Raw genomic sequence first — 20,261 nt, forward strand, 5'->3', positions numbered from 1 at the left:
ACTTAAAAACACAGAAAACAGCCTTCGGGCGTCTGTTCCACTCACTGAAGTGTTGATCTGCTGCAGACATCCATCCACATGCCGAGGCTTCCGCCAGCAAAAGTTGTCCACTACTGCCATCATGTGGATATGTGATGCACTCCACTTACAAACACACCCCGAGAGAAATCACATAGAGCACATCTCTGATCAAAAAGTTGTTTATTCCATGGTGAAAACATTCCGGTCACACACACACACACACACACTCACACACAAATTTCTTTCTTTCATTCTTTTTTTCTTTTTGTTTTTTAGAAACAGCAAAATTCCTTTGTATAATGCATGTGAGGAGACAAAAACGATCAAACAGTGACATAAGCACAAAGTGATTGGCTTTTGCAGCTCGGAAAGAGAAGGAAACACTTAAAAGAGAGACCTTTCAGTTCAGTCCGTCCGAAAGATCCGAAAACACCCGATGCTGTTTTTTTTTTTTTTCTTTTTTTCCCCAGGTTAATATCATCCTAAGGCCATGTCAGGAAAGACTGCATTTCATGCCTCTCCCTGTAGGAATGACACCACTGAACACCTGTGCACGCTTTAATTTCAATGTTGATTTTTCGAGCTGCTTCTGAAAGGCATCAGCGGCTGTAGTAGTAGTAATAGTAGAAGTAGTAGTAGTAGTAAGCAGTTTATGGACTCGCTTTCCCAGAGTTCCTCAGCATTCCTCCTTGATGTAGATTTGTTCGTCTGTGTCGGACTCCAGGTGCTCCAGCCTGTCCGTCTGTCCGTTCATTATCTCGTCAGGGGTTTTCATGAATCTGTGGCACAGACGAGGCAAGTTCAGCAAATTATTCAAAATCCTGTTTTCTTTTGTTTTATTGATGACTCAAAAAGTAAATAACGGTTTGGAGCAGCGAGACAAGTTTGAAAAGAAGATGATGTACCTGAACAGAAGCCTTTGGCCAGGCTCTTTCCTGATAATGTTCAGTTTGTAGTAGTGTCTCAGTGCTCGCGACATCTTCTCGTACGTCATATTGGTCCTGTTCTGTAAGAGTTAAAACAGCAGGAGCGTCATGAGCAACGCTGTCAGTGTGACAGTGAGGGGACCTGACCTTAATTTAAGAGCAACATTTATTTTGGCCACTTGGTGTCAGTAAAAGTCCACAAAAGCTGAAAAGACCTATACAGCAAGATCCTGTTTGCTGTATAGCGTGCTTAATGTTTCAGCAAATAATTATTAATTTACACAACCAGCAGGCAGGAGGAGGTAGGAGATACACAACCAAACAAGAGGCCAAACAAACAACATACACCTGAGGGGCACTGGAATCCCCATCATCCAGAAAATCAAGCCATCAAAAGGTCTTTTTTGTATGCACAAAACCTTTGACGCTTCACGTAGTTGTGGTTTCAGTGTCAGAGCTCAAAATGTTTTTGGAACATTTTCAGTCACCATGTTTGTCTTTGTGCGACGGCACCTGCTCTTTGGAGCTAACATTTAGACACGTGTTGCTAACCGGTCTTCCATTAGCTAAAAGCTTGTCCTGCACTGCAGAGCTGGGGCGCTCTACAGCAGGATCACATCTGCTAAAGCACAAATTCATCTTAATTGTTGGCCAAAATTAACAAAACTAAAGTAGTGTTTTATCACAAATACTGGTGTTATTCTTCTAATGTTGTGTTTTCACTCAGCACATAAAAGCACAAGCTGCACGACTCTAGCGCTGCGTCTGCATCACTTACTGTGGTGAAGAGACAGTTGAGCGTGAAAGGGAAGTTGTTGAGTTACAGGTTGAGCTACATTCCTGCCACTCTGACTGGAAGAAGATCACAGAGGAAATGATCTTTCTCGGACTAGTTCCTCTACTCCTCCCCTTCGAAGGGAGCCAGCTGAGGTGGTTCCTGAACACTTCCAGGTGGGGTGTTTAAGACATGTCCTACTAGGAGGACACCATAGATGAGATCCAGGACACCGTGGAGAGATTGGCTCTCTCGGCATAACTCGACCGAATCACTGACACTGACATCACCGATTTAATTCATCACAAAGCCTGGCTAACACACAGGTAGTGTCCTTACAGCTAAGACAGATGAAACACTAAATCCATCAGTGTGTCTGTGTTTACACTGAGCTGCTGTATTTCACTCAACTTTACATCCTATCAGCATTTCTACCAGAGTGATGAAAAGAAGCATCTGTTGTGCCAGGAAACATTTGTTAGGACTATAAAACTGAAACAAGTCGACAAAATTGTCGGAAAAAACCCCAAAAAACAAAAGTTCACTATTCAGTGATTAAGGTGCTTAGTTAATCAAGTCTCTGTCCTGATGTTTTATAAGAATAAATGAGTTAGTGCAGCTTTATGGTTGTAGGAATGACGATAAAAAGTCCCTTCTGTTGTGCTGCTCTTTTATATGCACTGCACATAACCACTGAACACCTAGAGCCCGTGTGTGTATGTACCTTGTGATTCCCCCAGAGCCTGGCCAGGCCGTTGGGGTCCATGATGCGGAAGACTTTGCTCTCCGGATCCTCCCAGCGGATGTAGTTCTCGTACCTGCTGTCTGAAAGGAGCTGGTAGACGTAGTCCCACAGCAGCCTGCAGTCTGCCAGAACCCAACAGGGAAAAGACAGAGTGAGCCGCTATCAGCAGATTCTCTGAAAAAGTTCCCATGCAAGGTTTCTGCCACAGATGCCGCCTCACGCAGCTTTGATGCTCGGCTCCGTCGCCGCTAAATCTTACCTGCTATCCGCCCGATGGGCATCTGCTGCTCCTCTGGAGGAGACACGGGCATGATGACGTGGTTCCTGTAGAGCGCCTCCTCCTGCTGCTGCTGTAGTAACTGCTGCTGTTGTTGCTGCTGATGCTGCTGTTGGTGCTGCTGGGCTAGCTGATGATGGTGTCCGTGGACTTTCCCCTCACGGCCGTTCTCCAGCGTCACCTGAGACAGGGGTCCCCCGCGGTTGTGCCTGAAGTCCATGCCAGCAGCCCCGCCACTCCTGCTTGGACTGAGGAGCAAAGGGTTCATGATGGCGCTGGGCATGAGTTGGATAACGCGAGGAGGGCCTGCCTCCTGGCCCCCAGGGCTGCCTGGACAGGGGGCTTCTCTGGGTGTAGCGCAGCGCCCGTTGGGTGCAGCCGGGGACACCGACAACGGGTACATTTCCTCCGGCAGGTGGTGATTGCTGTCGGGCAGCTGGGAGAAGGTTTGCAGGGAGTCCTCATTGGCGGGGCGAGGGTGGTTCGGCTCGGTGGGTGATCGTCGCGGGGCCGGGTGGTGCGGCGAGCGGGAGCGGTGCCGCAGTTCGATGGTTGGTGGATGCTGGGGGATGGGTTCTGTACCACGTGGTCCCCGTCGTACCGTTTCTGAGAGCACAGTTTACAGAGTGTAATAAATGTGTAAACCCAGAACAGTCTCCTAGAACGTAAGCTGGAAATTGATCAGCATACGGCAGGAAATTCTATTTTGGATATTCTACATGTTGCTCGATTAATTTACACAAAGAAGAACAATCAAGAATCTGAATCTCAACACCAAATCTTTCATTTCCCTAGAGCCAGCAGGTTTATATGACTCCCAGTGTTTACCTTACAGGTGTGCCAGCACCAAACTAAACACTGCTCTTTATTTGAGGCCAGCAGTCACTGAGCAGAGAGACATACAACACAGAAGGTGACACTTGGACTAAATCTGGTCTCAAAGACGACAGCATCCCTCTCAGAGTCTCAACTCACTATCAATATTAAAATCTTTCATAACTTGTACTGACTTAAGGGCCGTGATGTTGGCTTATATTAAAATGTGAATGTTCTGATGCTATTGTTCGTGTGCATGCCCAGCTTGGCTTTCACCGGAAACAAACAGCAGTATGAAGAGAACGTTTAGATTGCAAAGCACGAAATTCTTTTCATATTTTTATAGTCATGTAACTTGTTTCCTGCTGCTGTGATTTATCACCACAGCGAGCCAGCTACAAGGTGCTGATCACGAGCGTCACACAAGTCCGAAAACAAAAACACTAGGTGTCACTAATATTCTACTTTTTGGATGAGCATGCCTAGTGTTTTTATTTTTGAGGCATTTTGGGCAAAAAATTGCCACAACTCATACTCCTGTTGTTCTTTGAATTTTGCTCTGATTTTCAAATATCTGCGGTGGAACCTGAGACAAGGAAGGCAGCTGCAGAAAGCAGTCTGCCTGTAGCGTTCGGTGTGCTTTATTGTTTAAATAAAGCTGCATTTCCTTGTAGAGCAGGTTTTACTGTCAACATTTGAAGTTACGGCTCCATCTCATTGTTGGTGTGTCACATTTCCTCAGATCAGAGCCAGAAAACAGTCTCAGGTATCCACTCGAACATGATTATTACTTCCTTGTTTTCAACAAAGCAGGGTGTCGAGTAAAAGCGCCGGTGCGTCATAGAGGACAACGGCAGACGTAATCTGTAGCAGAACAATTCTAAGATATTTTCATTCAGATTCAGTCTTGTTTTGTTCGGTTTCACAGTGTTGCCTTTTTAAGGAAAAAACTTTTTGCAATAATTGTGTTATTGGTCTAATGACGTGGGTTTATGTAGCCTGATACACAGAAATATGATTTATTATGGAGACAAAGATGCATTACTTATAATAATGTCAGCGCTGTTTCCAACAAACTGTTACTATTTTAAGATAATATGCACTTTATTTCTTAAAAAGTCAAACAATGGCACAACGATCTTTGTTTGACTCTCATGAGCAGCTTCATTCGAAACTTCGAAAGTGGTTGTTGCTGTTAAAGAAGGTCTTATCTCAGTTACTTGGTTTAAGAGTTCATCTGCTCTATCCAGCCCACACAGAGTGATTACTCAGTGTCAACGAAGATGTGAAAAGTACAACTGTTAGTTCAGTTTATGTTTGATTCGTTATCACAGCAAAACAAATGAGTTACAATCACAGTTTCATTGTAACTATTCGTTCTTATTGTGGCAGCTAAGTCTACGAAGCCACCTTTTCCTAAATTAGTGTAAAGACAATTTTACATTAACATATATTATTTCAGCCTTTATCGGGATAAACATCATTTAAAAATCTCAGCTTGTAGTTGTGTTAAGAGTTTGTTAAGATGCTGTTGTGACAAATTGGGCTCGCATTAACTACAGTGGTAATGTAGCTGCTGTGGATCGCAACGTTTTTGTGTTATTACCCAAACATGAAACAAAGTGTCTGACAGGGGACAGAAATTTTTGGGAACAGTTTAAACATTAGTTGTCATATTTATTGTACGGTGTAATTGTTAATAGTATCGGCACTATTTTAAGCTTTAAAGAGCAAATGAATGAGTATATTTATGTTTCTCTCTGGGTATTAGACATGCATGTTAGAGTGACTGTGATTCTAAACTTTTCACAGGTGTGAATGTGAGCATGAATATTCTCTCTGCGTTAGACCTGCTACAGACTGGCAAGAGCGCACACCAGCGCTCAGACAAGCAGGATAGTCCAGCCGCACCACAACTCTGAATTGGATAAGAGTTTATACTTCTACTCGTGGCACTGACAATGACTGTAAGGGTGCTCGGAAATCATTTATTTATATAAAACATGTACATAAATTGTACATGCATGAATTGTTTTAAGTTAATTGGACATTTCAGCAGCTAGTTATTTATGCATTCCATCATATTTTCTAATTTTTCATATCACATGACCGTTTGGGCACAAGCATCACCATCTATCATGACATCTGACATCTTTATACAATAAAACTCTGAAAATGCAGCACACCAGCTCCGTATTGGAATTATGTTATTTAAGCGCACTCTAAATAAATTTGCTTACTATTAGCAAAAAAAAAAAAAAGGTAATGCAGACAAGCTGCTGTAATGAGAATGCATTATTGTTTTGGTTTTTTTTAACTTTTCAAATGCATGTGATGTATGCATGAACAGGGGGCGGGGGAGTGTTTACTGGACTGACCTTCGAGCTTCAGGTGCTGCACAGCGCTTTCAGGCAGCGAATGGAAGGAGTTCCCAGGGAAGTAAGCAGACGGATAAAACACATGAGACTTCCTCTGCTTCAGGATATGTTGCAGCAGCTCATACAGGACATCCCCTGCAGAGATGCAAAGGTCAGAGGTTACCATGCGTCTCCTGGTAGCCGTTTTACCCCTGCATAATAGGCCAAATTAGCATTGGCATCACAGACTCAAGTTCCACTTCTTCTTCTCCTCTCTGCTTTCCAGGCAGTGTGGAACTTGAGCAATAATGGAATAAATTTAGAGAGGTGCTTCTACGATACAGCAGCCTAGCACTTTGTTTGTTCCTAGAAAAACGTTTTCCTCGATATTCAACACCGTACCCCGATGACCCAGAGGGTATAGAATTGTAAGTTCCCTATCGGGTGACCCTACCCAGTCAGTTTCCTCTTACAGAAGTATTTTTTCTTCCACAGTGCAGATAAAACATTACAATGCAGTTATTAGCTTAGTCAAATGAGAAGCACATTTAGTTTCACAAGAGAAACTCTCTGGGAGCAGTTTGGATTTGTTAAACAAGAAAATGCGCTCGACAAATCCAAATACCTACAGTGCTTAAAGCGTCAGGACATCTAGGAGATAACGACAACTACCGTATGTGTTGACAAAAGTAAATGAGCCATGAGTCTATATGACCCCGGTGTCCTCCTTTAAGTGGTTATATTGCAGTGGCGACACCAGGCACAAAGCTCGAGCAGGAAGTTCACTGAATGATTTACAGCTGTTTTTCTTGTCCGAACACCGACGGCAACAGCTCCGCTCCCAAAATATTTACACTGTTAACAAATGAGCACAGGTACAGTGGATGTGATTCTAGCAGAGGACTGCCTCCACACACACACACTATCTCAAAGGCTTTGAGAACGAGGAAATGATTCTCATAAAGGAAGTGATGGCAAACACACATGCACAAACAAACACACACACACACACACACCCCTTTCAGTTCTCACTTTCTGGTTCTGTGGCACCGACTTACACCGTGGGGAAAATTCCTGCTTCCTGGTGTTTGCTTTGATTCTGTATTTAATATGCTGCTTTAAAACCACAGCTTTGGATTCTGTCTGAAAACTACAAACTGTACACGATGAATGACAAATACCAGCAAACTAAAGAAACTGCAAAAAGTGTTAGGGGTACGTGATGACATTTGGTACCATTACAACTGGTGATTGCACATATTTCTGCAGAGATGTGCGAGGAAATCGCCTATTTGTGGTTTAAACTGCATAAAAGGCAGTTCATTAAACCATTAAAATAACAAAATCATCCCAAAAAGCCAACTAGAAATTGCCCAACTGTCTTGCCATCTTACATTGGAATCCTGGAGAACTATCTTTACTGTTTCAGGTTTCCCAATAGGTGTTTTCAAGTCCAAACATGTCACTGCAATCGTAACAGGTTCTAACATTCCAGGAAAAAAAACTCAGGCTATTATTTTAATGTTCTATTCTTAGAGCGTCTACAAAAGAGAAATACGCAGAGAGCAGGGACTGATGGGAACAGCACCCTTATAGTCACGCGAAGGAGGAAATGGATACTTCACTAGCCAAAAAATGTGCTCTGTTCCCTAAACTGACGTTTACAGTGAGAGCACGACTGAACAACCACTTGTACAGAAATATGATCAGTCTTATCGCTGTGTGTGTGTGTGTGTGTGTGTGTGTGTGTGTGTGTAGCTCCTGAAACCATCCAACACCACGATCACAGCGTCACATAAGAAAAGGAAGAAAAAAAATGCAAAACCTGTAATGATGATGAATCTTATTTTCCACGTATTTCCCAGACCTCGATTTCTCGACAGGATGTGAACATTTTGCATAGTGCTGAAACATCCTGATACGAGCCCGACAGCAGCTGTCAGCTGGTTCTCATCCCTCTATAACCAGAGCCACTGACAACATTCAGTATCCTTTAAAAGGAAAAGGGGGATGTATATATTCTGAACAGAGCAACTGTTACTTAAACCAGCTTATTTAGACGTGACTCAGGTGATCAATAGTATAATTTATACAGAGTGGACCAAACCCACTGATATACAGATCCCCAAAAAACCCAAGGGAAAGAAAAAATGTAGAAAAAGAACAAACTAAATTAAAATTAATAAATGAATCTTTTATATTTGTCCACATAAATTACCTAATTAAGTATTTATTAATGTAACGAATGAATTACTTTAAATATTATCCACAATATCTTTTGCATTGCAAGCCTGCTCATCATCCTGACCCAAATCACACATCCCGTACTTCATCCTTGAGCGATTGAGTAAAATCTCCAACTCTGTCAGGGGAAAACACTTACTGTTGTTTTATTTTTATGCGCCTGGCCGCTGGCGTTGCCGGGGTGACAGTTGAGGTTGCCTTGTACTTCCTGATCAACCGTCTCCTACTTCCTCCCCCTTCAGCAGCTTTGCTGTAACAGCTGCCTCCCTCCACTGTCACCTCGCCCTGCTACCATTCATCCCCTGCTCCAGCTGACTTTATTCCTCTGCCAACACGAGAGCTTTGTTTGTCTGCGTGTTTGTCGCCAGGATTACGCAAAAACTAGCAGGCTGAATTTCGTGAACCCTGGAGGAGATGTGGAACAACCCTCTTCTACTTCCCTGTGTGAAATAGGGCATCGACCTTGGCAGAGGACGTGCTCTCAAAGCGTCCTCTTAGGTGATTTTCTTAAAAGGATGTAATGATCTATGCAGTAGCATCACTTTTCATATACAATTATCTTTACTGCCGGTTTGAATGGCAAACCAGGGTCAGTCGAGCCAAACACTGCAAAACTACACTTCAGCATGTTCATTGACTGCTTGTTTGTAGTCATTTTTCCTATTTTGTGTCAGTATTTTTGTCTAACGAAAGAATAGTCTCATGTTTTTCGTCTAAGATCGCTCTTTCTTCCCAATCCCTGTTTCCAGAGTGAGTCCTGCTCTAGTTGGAGCACACAAATATCTAATGGAATCCATCTAAGTGACTCATTTGTTAAACATTTCACTGATGTTTCCAGTTTTCCGAGCTTAGACTGCACCTCAAAACGGAAAAAAGAAATAAAAGCGTGTAGAAAGAGAGGTACCAGAGGGAGGGGATCGGTAGCGGAAGTCCTCCTTGGTAAGCAGCAGCAGGGCTTTGCCATTCATCTGGAAAGAACCGCTGGTGATCGGGCGCAGGGCAAACTCCTTCTCAGCCCATCGTAGCCACTGGGCCACGTCGTCCCTGCTCCAAAAGACTGGCTGCAGACCTGGAGGTGGAAAGAAAAAGAAAGGATTAGGTAAAGAAGAAATAAAATGGACGGAAGAAAACAAAGATGAGTTCAGTGAAGAAGCAGCATAAGGATGTGGGTGGTGATGGTGCTGGTGGTGGTGAGGGTGGGGGGAAGAAAGTAGGAAAGGCAGGAAGGAAAGGAGGGGGGAAGGGGAGACAGGGTTAGGGAGGAAAGGAGGAGGGGAAGGAGGGGGATAGGAAGGAAGGAGGCAGAGGCACTAAAAAGGATATTGAGGAAATGGAGATAAAAGCCAAAAGGAGGGAGTGATTACGGGAACGGCAGTAGAGATAAAGAAAAAAAGATGAAGGAGGAGACCATCAGAAAGGGAGAGGAGGTTAGAATAAAAGATTAGAAGATGATAGGTTAAGGGGGAGAATACAGAATGACTCAGGGATGGGAAAAAAGGTAGGAAGGGAAGAGCAGAAAGACTGTCAGACTTATTTTATTTGATCTGTTCTGATCTGTCCTGCTCTTTGCTCTCCGAACTCCAGACAGGCGCATCAGAGGACAGACAGTTTATTAGTTTGTGTATAAAAGGACAAGGGCACATGGAGGGAAAAGAGCAGGCGAAACAGGAACGGCAGTATCTGTTTTTCTTCCTCCTCGCTTGCAAATGTTTCTTTCACTGCTGGGGGAAGAGGAGGAAAACATCTGCATCTTTACCGATGAAGAAAGATGAGAGAAGACTGCAAAAATGTAAAATATCTGACCGAAAGCTCGGCCTCACTTGAAAGCCGTACAGAGTTATTTGATTTTTAACATCATAGCTGCTGCAGAGGTAGCGCTAACTTTACTGGAGCTAAACATCTGCTGGGAGCTTTTCTTGTGGTTGAAACTTAGCCTTTAGATCGCTAAACAAAGAATCCCGATGAAAATAAAGGTGAGACTATACAGAAAGGATGAATATTTCTGTAGTTTGTGATGTTGTAGGACTTACTTCGCTTACCTAGAATGCAATACAGATGTATGCTTCCAGCTACAAGCAGAAACTACCATTGCTAAATTCAAAGCTAAGGATGATACATTAACTCAAAGCATAGCGATCTTCAAAAAGCTCAAGAAGAGACTGAATTAAAAAGCAAACCGCCTCTTGCTCAAATGTTTTCATTAAGTCTGAATTTTACTGTAAGAATTAAATTATATGGAAATTTGCTTTTTTTAAACCACCTAAGTAAGGATAATACGCTGGCTAGCGAAATGATAAAACAAATATATACTGAAATTGAACTATTTCATGTTATAGGTTACTTAATGCTTTTACAAATGTTTGTCAGTACTGCTAACTTCCACCGCTAAGCCTCATAAATTCTCTCGCTGCCCATTCCTTCCTTGTTTGCTTCAAGGGCATTTGGACCCAGAAATGGCTCATGACATCACCCTTAAGAAGCGGATCAGTTTAACTTAAACGACTACCAACCACTGCAGCTGAAGCATGAGAAACTATTTTAGAAGCTGTTCCTCTAACAGTCTTAGGAAAATCCAGACTCGAGATATTAGAAATATTTCTAGAAAATACACCGATTGACCAAATTCCCATAAATATAATCTACATAGGCAAACAACACACAGGTTTTGTAGCTTATGCCAATACGCTTTGCTGTGTTATTGAGATTCGATCAAGTGTTATCACAGTAAATTAACACCAGTTTCTGAGTACTGAGGCTGATTTAGCCTCTGTGATTATTTTTAAGACACATAACAGGACGCACACAAACTGACCCATATTTATTTCAGTGGACACAGATCCTGCCACCTCATATCATTTTCTACTGTTGGTGTAACCCAATGAGTTACTGTATGACTCAGGCTCGCCTCTTCTCTTTCACAAGGATAGAAACACACAAACACAGACTTTCAACACTGTCCGATCAGAACATCCACGACACCCACACAGAGCAGAACTACTCATTTCTTACATCACACTTATCACCCAGCCTCAAACACTTCCTCTGGGAGTTGGACAGCTGTTATCTTGGGCCGCCAATGTCATTGTCACACAAGTAATAGGAACCTAGTGCTCACTTTCAGCCAGCCACCCCCACCCCACTTTAGCTCCCCCCCGCCTGTCAAACAAAGGAAGTTTTCACAGAGAGCAATCAATATAAAATGAAACCCTGTCTAGATTGTCAGCTTCCTATTTCTTGCCTTCCCTTCTAGACCTCTGTATTCAGATAAGGCCCGGGAAGCCCTAGGTTATCTGAAGCACTGCACACAGCCTGTCAAGCTCTGACCCTCAGCTTGTCAACGGGCATCCCACGAAAGTGTCAGGGAATGTGATACAGGTGTTTCACCAACACAGGAGCTAGTGGTGGGCAGATAAGAAACTGTATTTCTTATGCTTGCTTACTTGGTCTCTGCGTTTTTCATAGGAGCTGCTTCTTGGCTCACAGCAGAAATCTTAGCGAGGCTACATTTCCTGTTGCCTGAAGTATGTGTGACAATGAATATGTCACTTTCGTCCTTTGAAGCTGATGTAAAATGCTATCATATCTTCCCACTGTAAATTATTGTTAGTAATGGATAACATAGCAGAGATGGAGCTAGAATCCACTAAAATACTATGTCATGGACTTCGTATCAATAATGAAGCAGACTGCCATCCGCATTGCATACACCAGCTGTAAGTTTGTCCCTCGTGGCTGGCTTGTGAGAGGAGTGAAGCTGAGGCGGGCAGCAGTGCAGCCAAGGTCACGAGGTCATGGCTGTGGTATGCTCTCTCCAGGGCCGGAGAGAGGTGCTGCTCTGCCAAAACCCCTCCGAGATCCGGTCTGCCGGCCTCAGCCATCTGCACAGAGCCCAAAGGAGGAAGCAGCAAAGGGAGCAGAAGGGAGGAGAAGACGGAAGAAGGGGGCCCAAATACACGCATCCCACAACGCACTTTGCCAGGAAGCAATCCAGCGTGGGCTCTGTTTCAGCACAGGAAACTTCCTGCGGTAAGGTTAGAGAGCAATGCCGGGAGGCTTATTAACAGACAGCAGCAGCATGGAGAAAAAAAAGGGAGAGTGGAAACAGAAAGGAAAGAGCAGAGAGAACAGCAGTGGATTGTGTGTGAAAAGGTGACGAGGAAAAAAAAAACATAAGGCAGATAAAACTACAAAAACAAGAGGACTAAACAAAGACATAAGAGAAGAAGGCCAAGCAAACAGGAAACAGATACGATGCAGTTAATGAGAAGGAGCTCCCAGAGCCGGACATCATAGTCAGTCCTAAAGTCATATGCATGCTCTGCGTTGCTCTGTACTGATCTCTGAGGATGTACGGTCATGGTGAGACTAAAAAGGTCCTTACAACAAGTCGGTAACAAGCTTTAAACTGTGTGCATTTTACAGCAGGATGGAGCACCATGTTACAAAGCAAAAGCAATCAGCAAGTAGCTCAGAGATGATCCAACTAACATTTGGGTACACGGCCAGGAAGCTCCCCGAGATCCAAATTGGACTAACGATCTATAACCAATCCCTAAAGAGCAAAGGATGAGCAGAAGCCTACAAACTGATCAGCTTACAACACAAAAAAAGCAAAAATCCAGAATGCCACAGAGTTTGAGAAGCTATGAAGAAGGAGTCTCCACACCATATATACTGGATACATAGGTTTATTTGCCAATAAAGGTCTTTGACACCAATCAACCTATATCATAAAAATGTATAAGAAATAATACAAACTAAAGCAGCAAAGTGTATGAAACACCAAATATGTGCCACCAAAATGAAGTAAATCAAACAAGCTACAGCCAGTCTGTGTCAAACAGCATTCCCTCACTGCAACATACATCTAAAGCTGCAACGCCATCTCTTCAGCAAGCTGACTGTGAAAGGTTCTCCACCCTTTGGGGATGAAGCCAAAGCCTAGATGTCAAGTACTACTGGTTCCACATTTACATATTATTTCTGAGGTCATCACTTCCTATTTAGATGCCCATTAGGTTTTATGGGGGATATTATCCATGTCATAGAGTCAGGATTTCATTCAACACAAGTTATTTGATTCTGATGGATTACACAAATGGGACCAGGTAACTAATGAAAGCTGTTGTTAATTCACAGTAAGACTTATGTATATCAAAGAGAAGGCAAGAAGTATCATAGCAGTATTAAACAGAGCAGTACAGGCTGAGCCAAAATGACTTTATAAGAAAATTGGGACATGAATGAAAGGTGGTCCTGCCAAATTAATGCTCACATAACCAAAGCAGGGATTTTATATGAGCCAAACAATTCATTAATCGAGTCTTACTGGAGATGTTTTTAACTGTACCAGTTTCTGGTTTAGTTTTCCAAAGCTTCTCCGAGCTGCAGATCATTCACAGTCATCATTGTCTCTCATGTTTCTGTCTTCTATGCTTATTGAATTGACAAAAGAACACTTTGATGTTTTTTCAACATGGATAATTTCTGAGTCACATTCAAGTTTCATTTTCAGGATCTTGTTGTGCATCTCATATCCGTGTAATGTAGACAGGAACTGATTCTAAACAGGACAGGAAACGCTAAGACACAAACATCCTTCGCTTACTTAGAGGTGGAAAGGAAAATGGATGGCAATGGAGAGAGCTGCTTTGAACCTGAAATTCTGTTCCTTCGATACTTTCACGCGCTATCTGGAGACGATAAATTTGTCCTTTTTGGTTGTTTTCTGTCAGAGAATCTTTGTTGCGGGAAGAAAATCAATTCCAGCCCCCCTTGTCGCTGGCCTGCCTTTGCCGACTGCATCTCAGGTTAACAGTCTTCATGAGAGCGTATGCTTGCGTTTACACTGAGTAAAACCCTCAAGCACGACAGCAGCAGGATCTCAAACCCTCGACTAAACCGTGGGCTCCTAATCCTCTCTGATGACACATAATTTTCACTCAGTGGTTTCTCAGGCCCCCGCTAATGTTCACTACGCACACATACACACACGGAGCTCACAAGTTGCCAAGGCAACTCACGAGCGCTTGGGATGAATGAAGGGAAGAGGAGGATGAGATCACTGGTATCTTGTTTCGTTGTTGCGGTACAGAAGCCCTCAGCTTCCCCTCTCAGCCAGACGAGTTAATGAGGTCAGTCCTGCTGCGAAGCTAAAAGGTCCCGTCCAGAATCACAGATCAGCTGTGTGCGTCTCACCATCGCTCACATTTCTGCCTCTCCTGCTTATGGATTTCTCACCTGGCTAAAAACTTTGACAACAGTCTCTTTTTTTCTTCTTGACTAGCTAAAAAGAAAAAGCTTCAGATTGTTACCCCTGTCCCACAGCTGTGCCACTTAAGCTGTCTTTTAAAGGATTATCATTTTGTCATTAATGGCTGTTGTTTTGTTAGCAAGCTTTCTCAAGCACCATGACTTCAACATAACTACTATTTACTTATAGTGTAAAACCTCTGAATAGTAGCGTACCACTATTAACTTTCTGCGACTGACTGTAAATACAACCGTGCTGTTGCCCGGAGTTAAGGGTGTTGCCACTGTGAAGAGTTCTACTTAAAATTTGAATTTAACTTTGTCAAACTTAATGCTACAGCTTTATAGTACTGGCCCAAAGCCTACTGAGGAGAAGTACTGTGTTAGAGCACCAGATCAGCGAGAGCTAGCTTTACTTTGTTTCAATCTACCACTGCAAGAGAAATTAATGAGCTTATTGCAATTTTTTTTGTAACATTGTAAAACATTACAATGTTACAACTTACGCCAAATAGGACACAAATTCCAATACCATTCACACACAAACATGCTGTAGTTAAATTCATGGTATGACTGTATAGAACAGAACAACAACACATTTAGGAAAATCCATTGCATAAGTTTAGCATTTTCAAGCACTTTCTGTTATTATATTTGGACAATTAAATTCAATTTGGAGCATTATTGTGTTACATTTTGTGTTCCCCGTTTCTAGTTTGGTTGCTAGATACAAGTCTCTGTATGAGAATGCCAGAATCAGTTTCACTTAAAATTTCCATTAGAGGAAAAATAAAAGAGAATAGAAAAGAAAAAAAAAACTGTTGCTATTTATTGATCCAAGGTTTTCTAAAAAGTTTTATGCATTCATTCCAAACAATTAACAAACAGCTGCTGACTGAATGTGTTTAGTCATGTTCGAGCGTCATCACATTTTGGAGGGACCTGTTTCCTTTCTCTTCATTTGTAAAACTGGAACCAAATTGCTTACATGCTATATTTTGAGTCATAGTAGGATCTGAAAGTCAGGTCAGATATTATTTTCTGTCAGAAACTCCAGACTTTCAACAGTCTAGATATATACAAAAATACACAACTGATACACACACTTCTCAGACTGAGAATTTCAGCTTGGCCTGACCTGGATGAACTATAACTAAATAAACAACAAAAGAACGTACAACCGCATCAGTAAGGCTGGGACTTTGCTCTTAAACTCAGAGCTCCTTAGTCACTCAGTTCTTCAGTAAATGTTTGTCTTTTCTCTCAAAGCAGAAGTAGGCGGATATTGGTTTTGCTATCTCAATGGAGGAAAGGTTTTCTTTCTCCAGACAGTGGAGGAGGAGGAAGGAGGAGGCGGGTTAGTTGTGACCTCCTGACACCCTGACTCAGGGACATGTGGATAGAAGTGACACGTTTTCTCAGTTACTCCTCTCTCTCTCACACACACACACACACACACACACTGCATCACCCCCTCACTTTCTGCACCGTACATCAATTCCCTGTCAGGTGGGTGCGGCAGGGAAAAATCCACCTCCAAACGAACACACACACACACACACTTTTACTTTTCAGCCAGGAGAACCAACCCCCACCACCTCTCATATTCATCCTCTGCTTCCTCCTCCGGCATGCACAAGCCTGCAAAACTGGACTTCATCCAGTCAAAACAAACATAAAACAGATCATCAATCACACTTAAACTTTTTATGGCCAGGAAGTAGCACGGCCTGTTTTTGATAGTTTGTTGTTAAGCACAGGAGCAAGCCGGCTCTTGTAGGCTAGTTCCTGAATTCAGCGTCAACTGCCACTCTTCCTTTTGTTCAGAAGCCAATTTTTTCCCTCCCCTCTCCCTTCTTTTCTTTTCTTTTTTTTTTTGAAAATGCAGGAGCTTCAAAGACGTTTGTTAACTAAATCAAAAGGCTCATGCTTGTCTGAAACACATACACACCCTGTAAGCACACTACTCCTGTTCTTCTTTGCATGTGGAGAATGGGAGGGCAGGATTTATCCGTGTCATCATATCTAATGCAAAGTGCATACCTTCTTCTTTTAAAATGAGACAGTGTCTATTTGCGAAACCTCAGAGTCGTTTGCATCAAGCCTGTCGCTCCTGAAAGCAGTTTCAGTAATGACAGAGGGTTAAAGCTCAAACTACACAGGGCCAGTCACAGATTACATTTTGTGTGACCGTTAATGTTGACTGATTTAATCTGGAGCAATTTGTCTTTTTCCACACTGCAAAGCTTAATGAGTTTTAGTGACAGTTGAAGTCTGTCGAATCATTAGGGTTTATTGCTGCTTCCATCCTCCACTGTGGTTTTTTTTTTTTGTAAGTACTGGTAAAACACAAAAAGCAGGAAACCTGTGCCAACACTACACAAAGGTGGGGGAAAGCGTTTATTGTCCTCAAGCAAGGTGCATATATGTCCACACGGGTGTTCCCTGGTAGGTGTGTGCATGCTTTTCTTCTTTGTGACAAACATAACCGAGCAACGGCTGCCTTTCCAAGTAGGCTCTCATTCCACTGATGAACTCACTGCATAGTCTTAGAGACTCACCAACAGTAGTCCTTGCTACCTAGGTGAGTTTCTAGGAGCCTGGTTATGTTTATAGGGGCCAACTCACTACATGAGGGGCCATTATAAGACTCAATACTGTAGCCTTGGAGTCTGCTCAACCCCAGGGACAAGGTCCTCTCTGAAGTGTTAAGAGCTAGAAAAGAAGGCCAATGGAAGTTTTTTGGAGACAGCTCACCTCTTAGCCTTTTTGCTGAGACATGAAATGTCAACTCCAAAAAAAGTGTATTAAGACTACCATGATAACTGAGAACCTATACAGACATATGCCCTCTCTGAACAAGCATGTGAATCAGGGATCGCAAACCTGCGTCTCTTTTGCACAACTTTGCTGCATCTCCGCTGGATCCCTGCGGCTTCGACCAAACAGCAACGAGATGACGGAGTTATTTTCAATAAAAGTTGCAAGAAGTCTTTGCAGACCCATCATGTGTAGGTGTATAATCACGCCTCAAAATCACATTTTGAGCCAAGAAAACCCTGGAATTGTTCCAGGAATTGTTTGGTTTATTTTTTTTAATCGACAGTTTCCATTACTTTTGTTCCAAAATTTAATAATTCCAAAGTTTAAGTACAAAATTCTTATAAACACCTTGCCCCAGTCTAGTCACATGTGGTAAAAGATTTTAACTATTTTCACCTATTAGTAATACTTAAATGCTAATAATACAAGGGTCGAATACATTTTGGGTCAAAAATGACTCCAAAATTGTTCTTCTGACAGTAAGAAACCTGCTCCTTGAACTTAATGGTATCAAAAACCAGCATTGCTCAGCAAGCCAGCTGTTAGGGAAGAGCTGACGGGATGAAATGCCACTAAGGTGCAGTATAATAAAATTGGGATCCAGGTGAATAAAGGAAATAAGCTAAACTAGTCTGTATTCGAAAAAATTCTTCTTCTTTTTTTAAAATATCAACTCTGCAAAGTTTCCTTTTAAAAATCATAAGTCATCAAGATCAATAGGTCATGGCCATGCTCAACATTTCAAAAGAGCCCAATCACGTCCTGTTTGGCAGGAAGTATCTCCCAAACACAGCGTTAATAAAAGCACATGGAAGGAATTTCATTAACTGGACATTTATCCAGAGGAAATGCATTCGAGTCACGTGGGCTATTTGCAGCTGAGATTAACACACAATCGGTGTGTAAAACATGTGTGTTCGTGATGTTTCGAGTAAAGAAAGCCCACCACCACCATCGCCTTGTTAGAAACGCCATGTGGAGTGTGTCGCAGACAGGAAGAGCAGGGGGCTGCGCTCAGCTCACTCGCTGGCATGTGAAAACAGTTTCCCTTTCAGAAAAGAAAAGAGAGGAGTTAAAACACGCACATAGACACACACACACACACACCATCAACAACAACATTTATTCAGGAAGCGCCGTCTGCCCACTCAGGAAATTCCTGAGGACAAGAGCTGCTTCCAGGGGCAGGAAATTTCCCCTCAGAAAGACCAAACACACATGCACGCACACGCAGACACACACACACACACACTTTGTGACACCAATTTCCCCACAGCAGTAAAATGGGTAATATACCACAAAGTGAGAGAGAGACCAAAGGAAGCTTGTGGGGGATTGCAGTCATGCATGGTAACACACACAAACACATACACTTAGTCATACACACACGTCCCCCCTCACACACACACACACACACACACAGTATACACCTACACTACCTCTGGCAAGCTTTGCACAAAGACACAAGATTCACTCACACTCATCCACCCACTCTTCAAGCACGCATAGTGCAAACCCAGCTGTGAGCACGAACACACACACACACACACACACACACACACACACGCCAAGGAAACCAGCCAGTCTTGTTTCCATGGACATAGAGGGTTTTTTTAATCATCGGGGAAGATATTTCTACTGTCGCAGCCAGAGTTCTTTTGTATTTAGTGTTTGTTGTAAAAAATAAAATAAATAAATAAAAATAATCGGCGTGTGTCACAGACCTTTAAATAATTCACTGTTATCTCAGTGACTAGACCTTCATTTGCGTCATTCTCAGAGTATGTAGGCGCCATGTTGGCCAATACTGCCTGGGTTGCGATTGAATTAAAAACCAAACAAATTTAGTTCATCAGTTAGCATCTGCATGGATTCATTATGTGTGTGTGTGTGTGTGTGTGTGTGTGTGTGTGTGTGTGTGTGTGTGTGTTCTTTTACAACTTGTCTTGCCTTTCACACAAACTAAAGAAAACAAAAGGACATGGATGGTTGACGGCACTCCTCCGCTAGCTGTTTAAAGCTGCACATTTGTCTACTGACAGACTAATACTGCTGCATTATTCCTTTAATGGCTTGTTTTAAAGCCAAAAAAGAATCGATTCAATTTATGTCTTCTCAAAGCAAAGTCCAAGCATTTAATTGACACATGCTCCAACAAAGCATGTCTCTTTCAACCATTTACTGAAAAACTGTAGCAGGGTTTCAACCAACGCAAACGTGTTTCCGTGCAGTACTGAGCGTTGTTCAGTGATGTTATGCACTGGTCAAATGCTGATTGGACGACAATTTGGAATAGACATAGGGAGCAACGGCAAAGATCACCAGGAATGGAAGAATTATGAAAAATACATCAAAGACCAGGAAGTACAACTCAAAAAGCATAGAACTTTGTGTTCGTATGTTATAACTTCACTGTTAATTATTCAAGCTTTAGCTGGGCTTTTGATAAACAAATTCACCCAGTTTTTTCCATAAAAGCAAAGACTAGAGATAAGATTTGAAATGTACACAATATAACTTTTTTCCTTATAACTAATGCCACTATATAGGATATGCGATATGGGTAAAAGTATTGGGTCACACCTCATAATCTTTAAAATCCAGATGTTTTAGTCCCTTGTCCACAGGTGTACAAAATCAAGCACCTAGCGAATCAATCTGCCTTTACTAATATTAGTGAAAGGGTGCGTCATGAATTTCAGCATGGCATTGTAATAAGATACCCCGCTGTAACAAGTCAGTTCATGAAACTTCTCCCCTCCTAGATATCCCAGGAGCAGGTGAAAGTGGTACTGCAGCGTTATAGTGGATTTAGCAACCACAGCAATAAGGTACCAGACCAAAGTTATACACCTGGGTCACTGGATACTGAAGCACATGGTGCATAAAAGTTGTCAAAGCTTTGCTAATTAAATAACTACAGAGCTCCAAACTTCCTCTGAAATGAACATCAGCACAAACAATGTGCACTGGGAGCTTCATGGCATGGGTTTCAAAATCTAAGCAGCTCCTGTAGGCGTAATGT

The 20,261-nt window shown here is 42.4% G+C and overlaps 1 protein-coding gene across 2 annotated transcripts in view; it reads right to left on the reverse strand.

The window, feature by feature from the left end:
• Positions 1 to 212: 212 nt before the first annotated feature.
• Positions 213 to 20,261, reverse strand: part of etv6 (ETS variant transcription factor 6) — a 30,570-nt gene continuing 10,521 nt past the window's right edge. For both annotated transcript variants that reach the window (XM_085375974.1, XM_085375972.1), the window contains exons 3-8: positions 9,066 to 9,230; positions 5,939 to 6,073; positions 2,727 to 3,350; positions 2,447 to 2,589; positions 927 to 1,027; positions 213 to 800 (exon numbers count right to left, since the gene is read on the reverse strand). In XM_085375974.1, coding sequence (XP_085232100.1) covers positions 698 to 800; positions 927 to 1,027; positions 2,447 to 2,589; positions 2,727 to 3,350; positions 5,939 to 6,073; positions 9,066 to 9,230 — 1,271 coding nt within the window. In that variant the 3' untranslated portion in view covers positions 213 to 697. The remainder of the gene's footprint in view (positions 801 to 926; positions 1,028 to 2,446; positions 2,590 to 2,726; positions 3,351 to 5,938; positions 6,074 to 9,065; positions 9,231 to 20,261) is intronic.

Source organism: Diplotaxodon limnothrissa, linkage group LG17, assembly GCF_057381915.1.
Source record: "Diplotaxodon limnothrissa isolate DT_005_m linkage group LG17, D_limnothrissa_male_GT1.1, whole genome shotgun sequence".
NCBI lineage: Eukaryota > Metazoa > Chordata > Actinopteri > Cichliformes > Cichlidae > Diplotaxodon > Diplotaxodon limnothrissa.